Below are 18,367 nucleotides of genomic sequence, written 5' to 3' on the forward strand. Positions count from 1 at the left end.
AGAGGTTAGTATTGATTAAACTCTGGTAGGCCAACCAGGGTTAAGTCCAGCCTTCAGGCTACACAACCCGTCATGGGGGGTAGCATGACAGTGATTATCCATCTGGTAGTAAGTTCTAAATGCATAATTGTTTAATTTAACCAAATGTATAATATAAGAACAATGAATGGGAAAAGAATTTATGTGATGTGTAATATTGAGAAAGGTCTCAGGGGACGACGATACGTAACGCCCCGATCACGATTATTGTGAAAGGTCTCAAGGGGCAGCGATACGTAACGCCTCAATCTCAGCGAATGTGAATTGAAGTATTAAATGTATTATATATTGTAGTATTATATTTATTTGGGGCGAGGTAAACTCTCCGTCCGAGGGCTTGCTGAGAAAGGCGAGTGATCTAATAGGTATCAAATGTAGCCATGCCAGGATGCATAACGTATTAGGGCAGAGGGAAGCTACTTGTATGGGCAGGTAATCTTCCCTATTCTCGGGAAACTTCGCTAATAAATATTTGTGTGAATGTGTGTGAATACGAGATAAATTATCCACCTGAGAGCTTACCGAGTAAGGTAAGTACCCTAATATGCTTCAATTGTAGCTATAGGTTGCATAAGGTATCAGAGCAAAGGGGTACTACTTGTATGGGCGGGTAATCACCCTAATCTTGGGAACTCTCGTTAGTAAAATATGCTGCATGTGTATGAGTAGGGATAGAGAATGATTTTATAATTGTGGATTAATTTGTAAATGATGATTATATATTTTGTACACAAACCTCATGATAGTCACACACTGGTGTTAATCTATTCCATCTTACTGAGATGTGTCTCACCCAATATGAAATTTTATCTTTTTCAGGACCTCCGCGTGATCGAGCTCAGTGAGCTCAAGGCTGGCCTAGTGGCGTAGCATTTTTGTGAGAGAGAGAGAGAGGGTATAGACTTTTGATGTATATTTTTGGGTTTTGTTTAAGTTTTCTGAGATGAATATATTTGAATACTCGATGTTGGAGGATGCTATCTTTTGTGTTATGATTATAGAACTCTGGTATGTTATAAAGGATGTTAGTTTTTTTTTTTTTCCCCGCTGCGTAATTGATGTTATAGTATCAAATACAGGTAAATGGAAACACGTGGCACCCGGGCCCCTTTGGGCAGGTTCGAGGCGTCACAACAAGAGTTTGTGAAAACCAGACTCGAGTCACAACAAATTTGCATAAAGGATGAAAATACAAGTGAGTCTGTGCTAGCTGTTCATTACCCAGGCAAGGGTCTTTGCAAAGTAGAGTACTTCTTAATACTCTATGCCAAAGGAACAATTCTTCTAAAGGGAAATGCCATAGCCATTTAGCAAAAAAAGCCGTGTTTTTAGACACCTATTTCCCTAGACCCAACGCTCCCTCCTTTTCAGACCTACAAACCTCACCTCAGCTAACTAAGTGGTCCCTGTGATCACAACCCCCACCCTCCCCCCGGCCCAACCAGACCACAAAAAATCTCTCATGATTCTCTCAAGTTTACTAGAAATTCCCATCGGAATCCTAAAGACAGACAAGAAACATAATAGAATGCTAGAAAGACAAGCCTGCATCAAGGTTATTCTACACCCTAAAGAGAAAAGAGCCCCTCCAAGCCATCTAACCTCTTAGTCACCCTTTCTGCTATCGGATTCCAAAAATCCACTGCTCTAGGAATACCCACCAAGGAACTCCTAAGTAGGACATGCGACAATACAAAATGCCACACCCCACTTCAGTGGCCCCACTCCCTCTCTCCCTACTTCCAGACCTTCAACCAATCCCATCTCCATAGCCCCATCCAACATCCTGAGCAACACATCAGCAGCAAAGGAAAATAAAACTAACCCTAGAAGATCTAAACCAAGATTTCAGCTCACCATTAACAATCACCAAGAACCACACATTAGACAAGCAGCCCCTAATCCACCGATGCTAATGCTCACAAAACCCCTTCTCTCAAGGACTTTATCCAAGAAGCTCCAACTTACTCTATCATAAGCTTTCTCAAAATCTAATTTAAAGAAAAAACCACTTTCCTATGAACATCCTATGCCACCACCTTGACCACAAGAATAGCATCCACTATTTGCCTCCCCCAACTAATGCACTTTGGGTAGTAGAAATGGTATCAACAAGCACCTCATTCATCCTATTAGCTTAGGATGATAATTTAGTATATACTAGAAACAAGGCTAATAAGTCTAAAATCCTCAACGTCAATAGATTTGGACCTTTTCGACACCAATGCAGTACAAGAGGAGTAGATGCTTTTGCTCAAAATCACATTCTAAAAGAATTTAGTAAAAACATTCAACAAATCGCCCTTAAAAACCTCTCAAAAATCTTCGGAAAAAGCTATGTTAAACCCATCTAATCTTGGGGCCTTATCCCTATCCAATACCAAAAACCACCCCCATATACTTCCTCCTCTTCAAAGGGTCTCTCTAACTCCCCATTATCAACCTTAAACCAAAAATTGGGAAAAGACATGATAAATCTAGGAAAAAGATTTCTAGACACTTACATACGTGACATTGGCTCCAACTTTAGCATCCCCTCTTATTATTGAATCTCAAACATACATTGAATCACATGATACTAAAGAGGGTCAAGTTTCAAAAGAAAAATAACTATTACTTAAAAAAGAAATGTTTTTGGTCACCAAATCACCCAAACCCAAATCTATTTCCCACTTAGATCTACTCACTGTGAAGCAACCAACAACATAATCTGTGCCCCTCTTTCAGACACCCCTAGCAAAAACTCCATCACTAACTTCTCTAATCTACATGCCACCCTCATAAGTATCCCAAAAATAAATAAATAATTAAATGGAATCAAAGACAAGCCTGAATAGGAGTGGTAAGGCACCCTAAAATAAACAGCACTCCTTTCCGCCATTCAACTTTCAAGAAACTCTCTCATAAACACTATTGACCAAAAATGAAGAAGGAATAGAATTACCACCCAAAGGAACATCGAAGTAAGGCCAGCCTCAAAATAACACAACCTGCCATCCTAGCAATAAAGAAAGAATAGATTATTCAACACCAATATTCACAGTACCATTCTTTAAAAACTTCATTTTCAATCCCACTAATTTATCAATAATGAGAGTTTGATTAGACTCATAGAGCATCCAAGTTGAGCATTATGAAACTCAAACTAAATTTAACAAACTACTAAAGTAGGTCAAGCTCGACTTGAACTTGAATACGATTCAATTGGAGATCAAGCAGCTTATGAGTAGGCTAAGATCACTCACACCGTGACAAATGCGTAAGACCTTGCACTCTTCATAACAATTTGAACAAACATACTCATCTTAGACTTTATGGTAGAGCAAGAAAATGCTAACATAAGTAAGAACAATCTAAGAAAATCTCGCTCACGTTTGGTTAAATAGTCATATAGCCAATGAGAGAGAGAGATAGAGAAATAGCCATTGTGCTTTTGTGTGTCTTCTTGCTTGTTGAATAAATGGGTAAAATCGAAGACCTAACCTCAATGATAGGTCTCTCCTTCTATTTACAATATATGTCAAGTACATATAAATGACCATAATACCCTTACTAACTCACACTTACTAACATAACTCTAGCACATACTAATATTGTTAAATGACCGAAATAACTAGTAAAACTCCTAGCTTTTTGTAAATGAATTTCACACGAGCACAAGACTATAGTGAATAAATCAGCAAGTCACAAATAAAGTGTGACATGAATGGTTGTAATGAGCTTCTGCATAAGTTTCTCCCAATCAAAGTGACAATCTTCAATGTGCTTTGACCATTTGTGGAAGACTGGATTGGAGGCAATATGAATAGAAGCTCGCCGCACGCCAACTCCATAGGCTAAGAATGTGGAAAACCTAGTTCTTCCAACATGTTCTTCAACCAAACAAGTTCACATGTAGTGTGAGCCATAGGCCTATACTCTACCTCAGCACTTGACCTAGCCACCACAATTTTTTCTTACTCTTCTAAAAAACCAAATTACCACCAATAAAGATACAACACCTGGTTGTGGATCTTCTGTCGGACGGTGACCCAATCCAATCTACATCTATACATCCCTGAATATAAGTGTGATCCCTATCCTAATATAAAAGACCTCTCCTAGGTGCACCTTTGAGATATATCAATACGCGAATTACTGCATCCCAGTGACTTGTTCTCGAAGAATCGAGAAAAAGACTCACAACACTTGTTGCGATAGATATGTCCAATCAAGTGCCTATGAAATAATTCAACTTTCCAACAAGTCTCCAATACTATCCAGGGTTAGCAACAAATCAGCCATATCTAGCACTAGCTTACTATTGGGATCCATGGTGTATGTATAGATTTGGATCCCAACAGCTAAGTCTAATCTAAAATATCAAGATCTCAATACATCTATACCCAAGAAGTACTTTAATGGTCCAAAGTCCTTGTTCTGAAATTTGGTCTATTGGAAAGCTTTAGATCCTAGACACCTTGATTATCATCTCCAGAAAATACAATATCATCCGCATACACAATAAACAAAATCCTGTCAGATAAAGTCTAACAATATAATATAAAGTGATTTACTGCACACTATCAGAGGTCAAACTCAAGTACTGCAACACTAAATCAACCAAACCATGGTCTAGTAGACTATTTAAACCATACAATGATTTCTTGAGCGAACACACTAAGCTTGACTCCCCTTGAGCAACAAACCCAAATGTTTGCTCTAAATAGACCTCCTTCTGAAGACCACCATGTAAGAAAACATTCTTCACATCTAACCGATTAAAGGCCAATGACAAGTAGAGGCTAAGGAGGTGAACAAACATACTGAGGCAATTTTAGTGATTGGAGGGAATCTATTTGAATAATCCAAACCATACATTTGAGTATATCCCTTAACAACAAGGTGATATAGGACAAAAAGCAAGACCTTGGGAAGATCCATGTTGGAGAAAACTTAAGAAGAATTGGATTGATAATTGATGGGTTTAATTAGTAGTTTATTACGTATTTAGCTTAATTAGTATAGTATTATGTGTATTTTTGGGGCTTGTTTGTAATATTTGTGTGAAGTATGGGTTTGTTTGTAATCCATGTAGTTTTAAAGGTATGTGTGTAATTTATGTGTTTAGGCTTTCTTATAAATAAGTATGGGTTTGTTTGTAATTCATGTAGTTTTAAAGGTATGTGTGTAATTTATGTGTTTAGGCTTTCTTATAAATAGAGAGTGTAAGTCATGTAGTAAGTTATTTTTTTATGAATTTGAATTGAACTGAACATGAGTTCCCCCAGCATCTCCTCTCTCCTCCCTTCCCCTTCCTCTCTTCTATTCCTTTTAATCTCTCCCATGGCTGCAGAATCTTGATGCTGCCCCTGCATCATTTGGTATCAGAGCCCAACTTTGATATCCATTCTTCCATTTCAATCCCCCATCATCTCCTTCTCTCTTCTCTTCTGCCATGTTCTTCTCCCTCTCTTCTTCTTCTTTCCGTCTCTCCTCTGTACTGTAAGTTCTCCTCTTCTCTTCTTCTTCTTCTTTTTATTCTTCTTTCTTTTCTCTGTTCTGTTCTCACACCCTCTGTTCTGTATTAATCCTCCCTTCTTCTCTTTTCCTCCCTTCCCCTTCCTTCCTCTCTTCTATTCCTTCTAATCTCTCCCATGGCTGCAGAATCTTGACGCTGCCCCTGCATCATTTGGTATCAAGCCCAACTTTGATATCCATTCTTCCATTTCAATCCCACACCAACAAATACAGAACACCCCAAGGCCTCTTACCCTATAATTTCATCGCCTTCTGATCACCGGAACAGTCTCACGGTCCAGCCAAAAGGATTCCAGCCGTCGGCCCCCTTAATCCCTACATTTGATAATTTTTTTAACACCCTGCCACCACTGCTAAAGTCCTCATCCCTTGATCTCCCTTCAACCAAAGTTTCATCGCTGGAGGTGCCTCACTGATGGCGTGCACACCCCACACACTAGTGAGCTGCAACTGGGAAACTTCCAGTGTACTGCAATTTCCAGTCTCGCGAAAAATTGCTTTAGCCACGATATTTTGTGTTTTGTCTGCGATATTTTGATCTGCAAGGAGATATTTTGCTCATGGACACAACATATTGCAAGCAACGGTGATAATTTGGGACAAAACCCTAGAAATTTTCACTGCCAGCACTAAAAAATCAGGTTTTGCTGCTGTAATTTGTGAGTTTTCTTTGCAAATTTGTTTCATTTCAGCAGTACAATCAATATCAAGGTGAATTGGAGATAGTTTTTGAGGAATTGGGAGTCAGGCTTGTGGGAAATTGTGTTAAAGGGCCTTTCGTGATATATATAGCTGCAGCATATATATGCATAAATCCAACAACGTGGTGACAAATTATTGGACAAAGGAATGCCATTTATCACACCTTGGGCACAATTTCAAGCATTTCCACACATTTCTCAAGCATGGAGGAAATGTATGCAATTTCGTCAAGATGTCCTACGAACGTGGTTTCTAGAAACGGAGTCATACACAAATTCATCCAAAACCTCACCCACTGCCATATAATATATCTTGGATTGACAACATTACCATACATTTTTGTGAAAGATGTTTAGTTCCCATCCACACGGGTGACTATTTTGATAATGTTTGGTATGAAATCATACCCATGAACATTGGTCATGTACTACCTGGCTCTCCTTGGTTGGAAGATTTAGGTGCAACTCAAGGACATGGGAACACATGTCTTCCACTACAATGGGAACAAAATCATTCAAGTCTGTTCAACCAACCAACCAGGACAAAGAATCCAAGGTGATCATGTCAAAGTCACTCAAATTGAAGACACTACAAGCAAGGCAATGGAAGTGTTTAACGACATCCATAGTCCTTCAAACATTCCTATTGTAGAGTTGTCATCCTTGATGAGTTCATTGATGCTAAGTCTAAAGTCTAGTCCATGGTGCAGCCACTGGAACATGTTTTCTTGCCTCATTTAAGCTTGGCTTTTGAAAAGTCCAAGTTTGCTTCTCCATTTTGATCCTCCAACATTTCAAAATTTGAGGCAGAATTTTTTCTGGGGGAGAGTTGATGTACGACAAGAAGCAAGACCTTGGGAAGATCCACATTGAAAACTGCTTAAGAAGAATTGGATAGATAATTCCCGGGTTTAATTAGTATTTTATTATGCATTTAGTTTAATTAGTATAGTATTATGTGTATTTTGGGGGCCTGTTTGTAATATTTGTGTAAAGTAAAGTATATGTTCGTTTGTAATTCATTTAGTCTTAGGGGTATGTGTATAATTTTACAAGCAGCAGAGAGGACATCTCCATTAACGAAGTCTGATAATCCTCAGGAAAACCAAAAAGAAAATTGCAAAAATAAACAATGACAAAAAACTCAAGACGCCCTAACAAGAGATAACAAGAGACTTCCAATCGCGCTGAACTTCTGAAACACACATTCTGTTGAAATTTCCACAGCCCATACACCATAAAGAAGCCATAAAAAGAATCTTTTCCACACCAACCAATATGGTAACTTCTTCCCTGCAAATATAGGCACATTATGTTCCTTCCACAAGCCCCAAAACACTGCAAATATAGCACAATTCCATAATGCAATTCCTTCCTTCTTCCTCCTTTACCCCACAAAAGAAATTGCCAAGAACTCCTCCACTGTTCTAGGACAAATCCAGTTTTCTTCAAAGTAATTTAATAACTTGTTCCAAACCTTCCATGCATAATTGCAATGCAGGAAAAGGTGAGACAAAAACTCTAAACAATTAAACCAAAGCATACAAATATCAGGACGGAGAGCCAGTCTCCTCATCTGCAACAAGTCATTAGTATTTGTCCTATTAAGCACAACCAACAAAAGAAACACTATGATTTTAGGGGGAATTTTGACCTTCCATATAATTTGGTAAAGAGGAAAGAGGAATTTGTCCCAATGAAGAATCCAAAGAATGATTTACAAGAATAGATTCCCAAAGAATCCAACAACCAATATCGGCTATCATTTTCAAAGGACACCCTACAATTATTCAACATAACCAATAAAGAAGATAACTCAATAGCTTCCCTATCATTCAAGGCTCTCCTAAAATGGAAATCCCAAGAGGGTAAAGGACCGTCCTAATCTTCTCTAAATGAAGAAATAGGATCATTTTGCCCTGAGTTCAATTGAAAAACGCAAGGAAAGGAGGTGGACAAAACAACATTCCCCATGTAATAACCCGAAAAAAAAAAAAATTTTTAAATAATTAATTAATTGGTTAAACACTATTAAATTAATGAATTAAATAAACAAATAAAAAGAAATAGTATGAAAAAAAAATTAAGAGTAATTATTAATTAGTTAATTAATTAATTAAATATTATGAAATTAATTAATTAAATTAATAAGTAAAATATATAGTATGATAAGGAAAAAAAAAAACATATTGAAATAAGATATATATATATATATATAATATATACATATATATAAGTTAAAGTTTAAATAAACTTATATATATATATATATATATATATATAAGTTAAGTTAAAGTAAAAGGAAAAAAAAAAAAAAAAAAAAAAGGAAAGAAGGAAGCTGAAGCTTCCTGTAAAGGGAATTGCAGAGATTTCTCTCTACGCCTCTCCCCTTCTCTCAGTTGTCTCAGTCGTTCGTCGCCTCTTCATCTCCATCTCTCTCTCTCTCCTCATTTCTTGGCGGATACTCAACCGATCGGGAAACGGAAAATGCCGTTGGGTTCCTAACTCTGCCACCAACATTTCTACTGGAACGAATTTGTCGTGGGAGCAGCATAGGCACCATTCCTAGGAAAAGGTATATTTCCCCTACTTTCTCAATTTTTCGTTAAATCTGCTGTCAAATCGACGATCAGGTACCACCACAAGGTCCTAGTCGTCATCGTCGTCATTTTGACATAGGTAATTTTTTAATTGGGGTTTTCTAGGCACTACTCCAAAGCAAGAGTGGGATTTGGAAATTTTGGTAATTTGGCTAAATTTAAGGATATATTTATTTATTTAGAATTTATGGCCCTAGGAAATATTAAAATAATATTTTATTTAGGGTTAATTTAATAGAATTAGAATTTTTTATTCAGGATCCAGGTGAGCGCCGCAGGTATTTTTTGAGATCCCTGTTGGCGTAGTTCAAAAAATCAGGTAAGGGGGAAATTTATATATTAAATCAAGTTTTTCATGAATTAAAAAAAGATCATGTGTTATTTATGTATATATGTTTTTATGTGGGTTCAAAATGCCACCATGAAATTCATGTTTTCTGAGCCTAAGGTTGTTTATATAGTTATGTATGTGTGAAAGTAAATGAACGAAAGTGAAAGGAATTTTCTAAGGAATTATGTAAGAAATGAAGTGTATTTTGAGTATATAAATGTTAAATGTGGGTTGGTTTATTTTATGAGAAATATGTATGAATTTTACCGTTAGATTGTGTGGCATGAGAATCTGTGCAAATTATATGTTAAATGTATAAGATGCAAGCTAAGTAAGTAAGCAATGAGAATAAAATATGATATGGACAATGTTGCCCGTGTATGTTAAATGCAACCATGTAAAGGTACAACAACTGAAAGACGGGTTAGCAGATTCTAGCGCATTTCTATGTGGACTAACTGTAGCAGATTCTAACGCATTTCTATGTAAACTAACTGATGACGGCTAAAGAGCGGCTGTAGTACAAATGACTAAAATGAAAATGTTATGACAATGAAATGACAAGGAATGACAATGCAATGAAATGAAATGTGAAATGTGAATGATACAAATGGGAAAGAGTCACTTAAAGTGAAACACAAGAAAATGTTAAGTTATGAACATGAAAGAATGTGAATGATTGAATAACAATGGAAAGAATGATGTATTATGAGATTAGAAGTATTTATGTATGTAGAACATGTTACGTTTGGGCGGGGCACACTCTTCGCTTGAGGGCTTGCTGAGTAAGGCGAGTGCACTAGTAGCCTCAAATGTGGCAATAGCCGCATAACGTACTAGGGCAAAGGGAACCTACTTGTATGGGCGGGTAGATTTCCCTATCTTTAGGGCCTTTGCCAGTAAACTATTGTTGAATGCGTGAGTACAATATCAAGTTAACACTTGAGGGCTTACTGAGTAAGGTGAGTGCTCTGATATGCTTCAGTAGTGACCTTTGGGTTACCCAAGTATCAGAGCAAAGGGGTGCTACTTGTATGGGCGGGTAATCACCCCTATCCTTGGATAATCTCGTGGGTAAACCTTTGCATGTGATTGTTAGGTTCAAAAAATGACTTTTAGTATTATGTTAATAATTTCCAAAAATTATAAAATGATATGTATAATCTCATGATGGCCACACGCTGAGTTTAATATATTGTTTCTTCCCTTACTGAGATGTGTCTCACCTGAATATGAAATTATCTTTTTCAGGAGTTCCTCGAGATCAAGCTTAGAGAGCTCAAGATTTTTATAGCATTATTGGAAAATAGAAAAAGAAAATGGTATATTTCTATGTTAATTTTGAGATGTATATGTTATGTTTTATGTTTTGTATTTCAAGTCTTCTAGATATTATGAAAGGTTGTGAAACATACTGGTATTATGAATACTAAATAATGTTTGGAGATATGTATATATTTGAATACAGGTGGATGATTAATTTATTATGGTTGGTAGTTAGAATTAGTAAACTCTGGTATTATGTTATATAGAGATTATGGTTATGTTTTTCGCTGTGTATATTATGGATTATGGATTATCAGGATTTTATCAGGTATAACGCGTCGGACCAAGGTTTAAGGGTTCGGGGCGTTACACCCCATCCACGGGTCTTTGCAAAACAGATATTACAACTCTTACCCAAAACAAATTTAGTATGGGGAATAAAGAGAGGGTAAATCTAAGATATAGCTTTCCACAAACTGTCTGAAGAGCATCTAAAACCCAAATTAGTATCCCATCCATTCCCATCAAGTCCAAATTTACTTTTGAAAACTCTATACCACAATAAAGAAACCTCTAGTGGGAACCACCAGAGCCATTTATCCAAAAGAGCCATGTTTCTAGACACCAAATTTCCAAGACCCAAACCACCCTCCCTCTTAGTCCTACAAACCACCTCCCAACCCACCAAATGATCCTTAGAACCCGTTACCCCTGATCAAAGAAAATCTCTCATAATTCTCTCAACCCTACTAGGGACTCCCATTGGAATTTTAAAAATAGAAAGAAAATATAACAGAATACTAGAAAGACAAGCCTAAATTAGAGCAATCCTCCTCCCGAAGAAAAAAGGGCTCCCTTCCACCCATCTAAACGCTTGGACACTCTCTCCACCATAGGATCCCAAAAACTACATGATCTAGGATTACCTCTGCAGGCACATTAATAGTTGCAATACCACTCTTCCCCAAGTTAATCTTAAGCCCCAAAACCCTTTCAAGATTTTAAGGAGACCCAAAATATTAATAAAAAAAGGGTTATGACCCTCCAGAAAAAAAATAGTATCATCTACAAACTGAAGGTGCGACACCGTGATCTCCCCCCTACCCACTTTAAGGCCTTTCACTAAACCTCTATCCACGGCCCTTTCTACCACTCTACTCAAAACATCAGCCACTAGCACAAACAAGAACAGAGAAAGAGGATCTCCTTATCTAATCCCCCTCAGGGCCTTGAACCAAGACTTGTGCTCATCATTCACTATTGCGCAAAATTCACATTAGACATACAACCTTTCATTCATCTATGCCATCTCTCTCCAAACCCCTTCCTCACAAAAATCTTCTCCATAAAGTTCCAACTCACTCTATCGTAAGCTTTTCGAAGTTCAGCTTATAAGCAAGCCCCTTCTTCCTCCTCCTCAAATCCTCATCGGCTTCATTCATAAGTAGGATTGCATCCACAATTTGTCTGCCCCCACAAAAGCACTTTGGGCCTTAAAAATAGTCTTATCAAGCACCACACTTAACCTCTGAGCTAGCACTTTGGTGATTACTTTATAAACACTTGAAACTAAACCAATCGATCTATAGTCAGAGATCTTGATAAACCTACTTTCTTATGCATCAAAGTTATAAACAAAGAATTAATATTCTTACTTAAAACCCCCATTCCAATAGAGTTCATTAAAACCTTCACCAGATCATTCTTCACCACAGCCCAACAATCTTGATAAAAATCTAAATTAAAACCGTCCAACCCAGGAGCTTTATTCCTCTCCATCCCAAAAACTGTAGCCCTAACTTTCACTTCTTCAAAAGGTCTCTCTAACCAAGCTATCTTATCCACAAACAAAGGATCCCATTCTAATCCTTCAACTATCGGTCTACTCTCATCCACCTCAATATACAGATTATAATAAAAATCAGTGATCTCAAAGGCAATTACATTAGGATCCAAGATAATAACCCCCCTTATCCACCTCCAATTCCCTAATCAATTTTTTCCTCATTTTTCCATTCACTATCCTATGAAAAACTTTAAAATTACAATCACCATCTTTAACCCATTCAAACTTGGTCTTCTGCCTCCAAATTCTCATGTCCTCAAAATTAGCTCTTTCAATTCATTCTTTAAAGAAATCTTTTTAACTTCTTCCTCCCTAGAAAGGATCATGTCTTCTTCCTTTCTATCTAACTCTTCCAACCCTCCAAGCTTCAAATTGTGAGCGTAATTGGAGCACCTTTAGCCTCATCTATACGAAAACAAGAAATAGACTAAAGTACATGAGAATACAAAAAACTTGTGTTCATGCATTACAACATGAGGTTAAAGTTGAGACATACAATGAGAAAAAGCCAACAGGACATTGAAGATAGCTTTAACCCTATTAATTTGGACTACATTTTCAAAGAAGATGATCCTTTTGAGTCCATGGTTACAGGAAAGAGAGGCACCATTACTCGATGATCAGGACAACTCAAATTGGTTAGATGAAGAGGTCGGTGGTACTACACAAGGGGATGATCAACCACCAATAAATATGCATGATTCAAGTTCAAGTCCTGAACGTACACAAAGTGATGATAATCTTGGTATGAGCCCACCAAGTGATGATGATGGTAGTGGTAGTGGACCTAGTGGTGCTGGGACTGGGGTTGGGGGTGGCGGTGGTGGTGGTGCAAAATATGGTTATGGGTATGATATAGGGACATCATTTGTAGGGGGAAACATATCCTCAAAGTCGTTACGGACTACTTGATATACCCAAAAATTATGACTTGGGTAATCCTCAAGGGTACCAATCTTCACAACCTAGGAGGAGTGCTACTAGTGGTGACCCTAGTGAGAGTCATAGTGCAAAAAGTAAAATAAGTAACCAACACCGAGATCGTGATTCTGCTGAAGATTCATATGGTGTGGTTTGTAGTTTTGGCGACTTTGGTTTAGATGATTCATTATCATAATCATATGGATCTCATCCAGCATATCCATCATCTCATAGTGAGTCTTCTTTTACACACTACCCAGAGTCAGCCCCAGCCCCAACTTACGGACATTATTCAGGATATGGTCAAAGAGGAGATTATGCACCTCCTATAATATTCAGAAGCAACAACGAAATAACGCAAACTTGGGTATATTCAGCAATGTATTTCCACAAGGGTCGGGAGATAATTCCCAATCCCAATCTCAAGATACAGATGCAAATTATGTAGACCCTCCACGTCATTCTTTTTGGTGGTGACATGTGTTATGTTATAAATTTGTAATATTGTATTCATGTATTTTCAACTATTTATTGATATTTGATATCAATCATTTTTCAAATTCATGTATGTGTAATGTGTATATTGAGGATTGAGACTATGGACTCATTTTTAGTAACTTTATGTCTTTAATTAATTGATTCTTCATTTTAATTACATTTCTACATCTTTTTGCCCATAAAAGTAATGCAAACTATAAAAAAAAATATGCCCTTTTTTGTAAACAGCGCACTAAAATTCATATAAAAATTATAATGCCTATTAAAAAGCATTTGTAGGTTGAATGAAAGCCTTCAAAATTCATTAAAAATCATGTATTAATGGATTTCATGCTCATTTTTCGAATTTGGTATGGTTGTGCATGCGTGGAAAAAATTCACAACTGTTACGCTCACTTCTCATTACATAACACCCGCGTCCTACGACACCCACGACCGTTACACGACGTTACCCGTGACCGCGATTTCAAACCATGTTTGATACCAATGTTCAAATTTGATTAAAAATGAATGAAATAACTTGAAGATAGGTCTCTCCCTCTATTTATAATACGAATTTAAATACATTCTAATGACAATAATACCCATACTAGCTCTCACTAATTAACATACTAAGTTTACTAACACACTCAATAATAATAATATTAAAAGACAAATATAACCTCTAACAAATCACTTTAATAATACTGAAGAATTGCCATGAGTGATCGAAAAATGTTGAATCTTTGAACAAAAAACATGACCAACAATTTGATATTATGGTCTACGAAGGAAATCAAACCATTCTAGAAAAAATCATAGTCGAAAACTTGCTCAAAATACTCTCATGTGCCAGTATGTGGAGTTGGAGCTGCCGGCCTCCAACCGGCACGTGGCGGCCTGTCACGGTTCCACATCAAATGTATACTAGGGAAATCTTGGGCCTGTACGAATAGTTTGGACTTCAACTATGCAAGGCAACTTTTATAGGACAAACCCGTGAGGTCAATGGGCCAAAGCGGACAATACTTTATCGAAGGTTGGGCCCAAGACCATTACATTTGGTATTAAAGCCACCCTGGGGGTACTATCATGTGGGTGGATCCCACACAGAGGTGTAAGCCACTCTAACAATGACATCAAAGATCGGACAAGAGAGCCTCTCACAGTCCCACATCATATGTGTACGAAGGAGATCTTGAGCCTATAAGGATGGTATGGGCTCCAACTATGTGAAGCTCCTTTTATTAGACAAACTCGTGAGGCCAATGGGCCAAAGCGGAAAATACCTCATCGGAGTTGGGCCCAAGACCATTACACGGTGCATGGATACTCCCTGGCTATGATATTTTACTGATCAATAGATAAGCAAGGTCTATGTGAGTCTATGTGGTTATTTTTGCGAAATATTAAGGATTTAGTTGAGTCTCTGAAAGGGAACCAGCATCCAAGATTTTCTGGAAACTACATAAGCTTTCTAGCAGCTTCTGAAATTTGCTTCTGGTCTTTGGTAGTGCAAATAATCCCTCTACAGCCGCAGGTTTGAGGTTTCGGTTTTGGTTTTAGGGTTCGGTTTTGGTTTGATGTTCAGGGTTTGGTTTGGTATGCACTTAGGTCTGGTACCATGTTGAATAATTGGATAAAATGAAAGACCTAATCTTAACGATAGGTATCTCCTTCAATTTACAATATATATCAAGTACATGCCAATGACCATAATACCCTCACTAACTCACACTAACATAACTGTAGCACATACTAATAATGCTAAACTACCAAAATAGCCATTAACATATACTAAAAGAATGAAATCATATAAATAAAGCAGTTTCAAGGCCAAACAAGTGAAACAAGAAATAAAACAATCAACTGTTCTTATTAAAAAGAAAAAAGAAAAATGCCAAGATAAACAAAATTTATAAACTAAAGTACCTTTCGTTGGGAATAAAGTCTCCGAGAGCAAAAACCAAACCAAAGACGATTATAGCTACTCCTACTCCAACCTATTCCATGTCACAGTTTCAATTAGTGAACACAACAAGATGAGGATAATCTAAAATGGCATTTTGGGTAAGAGTTGGATCCAATCCATGGATTTTTCACCTTAGTACCGAGTCCAATTGTTTTCTCCTCTGACTTTGGCTGTGCGTCATAATCAATTGCTCCATATTCCTCACTTTCATTAGCCTTTTTCTGCTCATAAGCTGACCTTTAATACAGAAAAAGACAGAAATTGATCAATCAGCGACTATGACATATTACTACAACAGAATGTCTTTCAAATATTTTCAATAAACTCAATATCAAGTTATCCACATGGAAGCAATGATTACTCTATGAATCTTGACTCAAAGTTTTAATAATGAAATTATATCAGGGGAAGCAGTAAACTTAAAAGAGAATGCCTCTCAAATAGGATTAAACCTAAGGAGTAGTTAACACTTGTTTCATGCTTTCCCCATTGACGATAGCACTCATATATGTAGATCAACCCCTAGAGATGAGTATAATTAAAATTCAATGGACATAAAACACATTGAGGAATGTGGTGAAGCCAAGATACAGGCACTTCAAGAAAAGAAATCTAGAACAAGTAGACATAATTCAAGATAGCAAACTGCTTTGAGAAGGACTTTGCTTTCATTTCTTATTTTCATTTATTTTTCCTTTTCAAAATTTCAAGAAGCCACAATGATACAATGGATGGATTTCAGGAATGAAAAAAGAAATTATTTTATTTTATTTTTCTAGAATATGATTTAGAAAATTATCTAATGTGATTACGCTTTTGCAAGTGTTTGAGAGGGTGACAAGGTTGCAGATGAATTGTTAAGTAAAATCATAAGAGTGGGTTGGCAGGCATTAAATTAGAGGATAATGTTTTACCTCAGTTTGCTAAGCTGGCTAGTTGTGTGGTTTCACAATGGCCCCTACTTAGATGTTCCATTCGAGGATGACCCTAAGGCATTGTCCTTATGCGATTTGGCCATTGAGAATGTCTAGGAAATTGGATAGCAAGAAGGGGGCTTATTCTTAGGGGATCATACATAGATTCTGACATTGTTCCTTTATATTATCTCTCCCTTTTTTTTTTTCTTTACTTTTCTGCTAGTATTTTCTTTAAGTGTGCAGGTAGCTTGTAAATTGGAGATATTGATGGCAGATTTCTTGTGTTCAAAGGCAGTAGATAATTAGTGAAACCATAAAGTTATTTTGTTATCAAATTTGTATTGAGACAACAGCAAAGGATTAAATACTAAAGCCTATTATTTCGCCATTTCAGAGTACTGATCAATGTTTTTTCTAATCCAACCAAAAAGCATAAAAGTAAATGTATCTATCAAAAAAAAACAAAACAGTCAATGGTAAGGCTATTACATCCAACCAAATCCCCCACAAAACAGTGAAAAACCACACAGTACCACAATCGACTAACATCCTCACTTCTACCAAAGCCTCTGGAAGAAGTAAATATAAAAGCTGCTAATCAATTCTAGATAAACCCAACTCTCTCTCTCTCTGGAAAAAAAAAATAGAACTAAACATTTTTTCATTAAAAAATAATTCAGAGAAAAAAGAATACAAATAGTGGTGGATAAGATATACTCCTAAAATAAAATAAAATAATATAAAAATGAAAGAAAAAACAATAAACAGAATAAAATCAGTAAAGCCTACCAGTTTTGCAGGAAATAGAAAATGCAAATCCCTCTGAAACCATTAGCAAAAGCTGCCCAGAGAGAAGCCAAAAACCAAATCCTATCCCAAAGCAATTGTGAAAGTCAAAACATTCCATTAAAAAATGTGCTGATTCCTTTCCAACCAACCACCCCCCCCACTCCCCCCCCCCCCCCCCCACCCAAAAAAAAAAACACGCAAATTGAATATAAATTGAGGGATCAACCCTTAAGAGCACCTCCAACTGTGGCAGATTGCATAAAACAATCTCTTAGAAGGAACATTTGCTTTCCAGATAGAACAACAAGGAGGGAAAGACCTGGATGACCAAAGCATATTATTAAAAACAATTTAGAAGAAAATGTCCCCAAACTATCAAAAATCCAAACCCAAATGCCCCTCCTAGTAGAAGGGAGAAATGTGTCCAGCAAAGGAGACAAATATGAAAGCTCCTTCACCTCCCAATTATTAAGGTCCCTGTGAAAATGAAAATCCAACTAAACAGTGTTGCCTTCAAGCAATATGAATGAAGAAATAGGAGCATTATGATCTGTGAACCATGGAGAGCCAAAAAAAAAAAATGAGGAAAAAGGGTAGGAAAAGAAATATGCTCACAAAAACAAATGCAAAAGCCATGACCCACTTTATAGCTAATGAAAAAGAGTATAACAGTTATAGAATTACTACTACCTTTATTGAAGAATATTGACTTCTAATGTCCAACTGAGTGTTCCCAAGAAAATTTAAAACCAATCCAGTTACTAACCAAGTTACCATAGCCATTAATACCAACCACATACTGATCTGTTTTGAATGACAAAAAAGAAAATTTTGAACGGAAAAAAACAAAAAAACAAAAACAAAAAACAAGGCTCAACAACATGCCAATATCACACAATGATATTGTTAAAATTTATCAAGCTAAAAGAATATCCAAGTCACAATTCCAAATTGAAAATATCCCTTGCAGCATCATAACCTTGAGTAT

At 36.8% G+C, this 18,367-nt stretch overlaps 1 protein-coding gene across 6 annotated transcripts in view; it reads right to left on the minus strand.

The window, feature by feature from the left end:
- The window catches only part of LOC131158334 (uncharacterized), a 118,327-nt gene that overhangs the window by 72,189 nt on the left and 27,771 nt on the right, over positions 1-18,367 (minus strand). For all 6 annotated transcript variants that reach the window (XM_058113124.1, XM_058113125.1, XM_058113123.1 and 3 more), the window contains exons 5-6: positions 15,805-15,910; positions 15,634-15,704 (exon numbers count right to left, since the gene is read on the minus strand). In XM_058113124.1, coding sequence (XP_057969107.1) covers positions 15,634-15,704; positions 15,805-15,910 — 177 coding nt within the window. The remainder of the gene's footprint in view (positions 1-15,633; positions 15,705-15,804; positions 15,911-18,367) is intronic.

The sequence above is a fragment of the Malania oleifera genome, chromosome 6 (genome assembly GCF_029873635.1).
Source record: "Malania oleifera isolate guangnan ecotype guangnan chromosome 6, ASM2987363v1, whole genome shotgun sequence".
In the NCBI taxonomy this organism is placed as follows: domain Eukaryota; kingdom Viridiplantae; phylum Streptophyta; class Magnoliopsida; order Santalales; family Ximeniaceae; genus Malania; species Malania oleifera.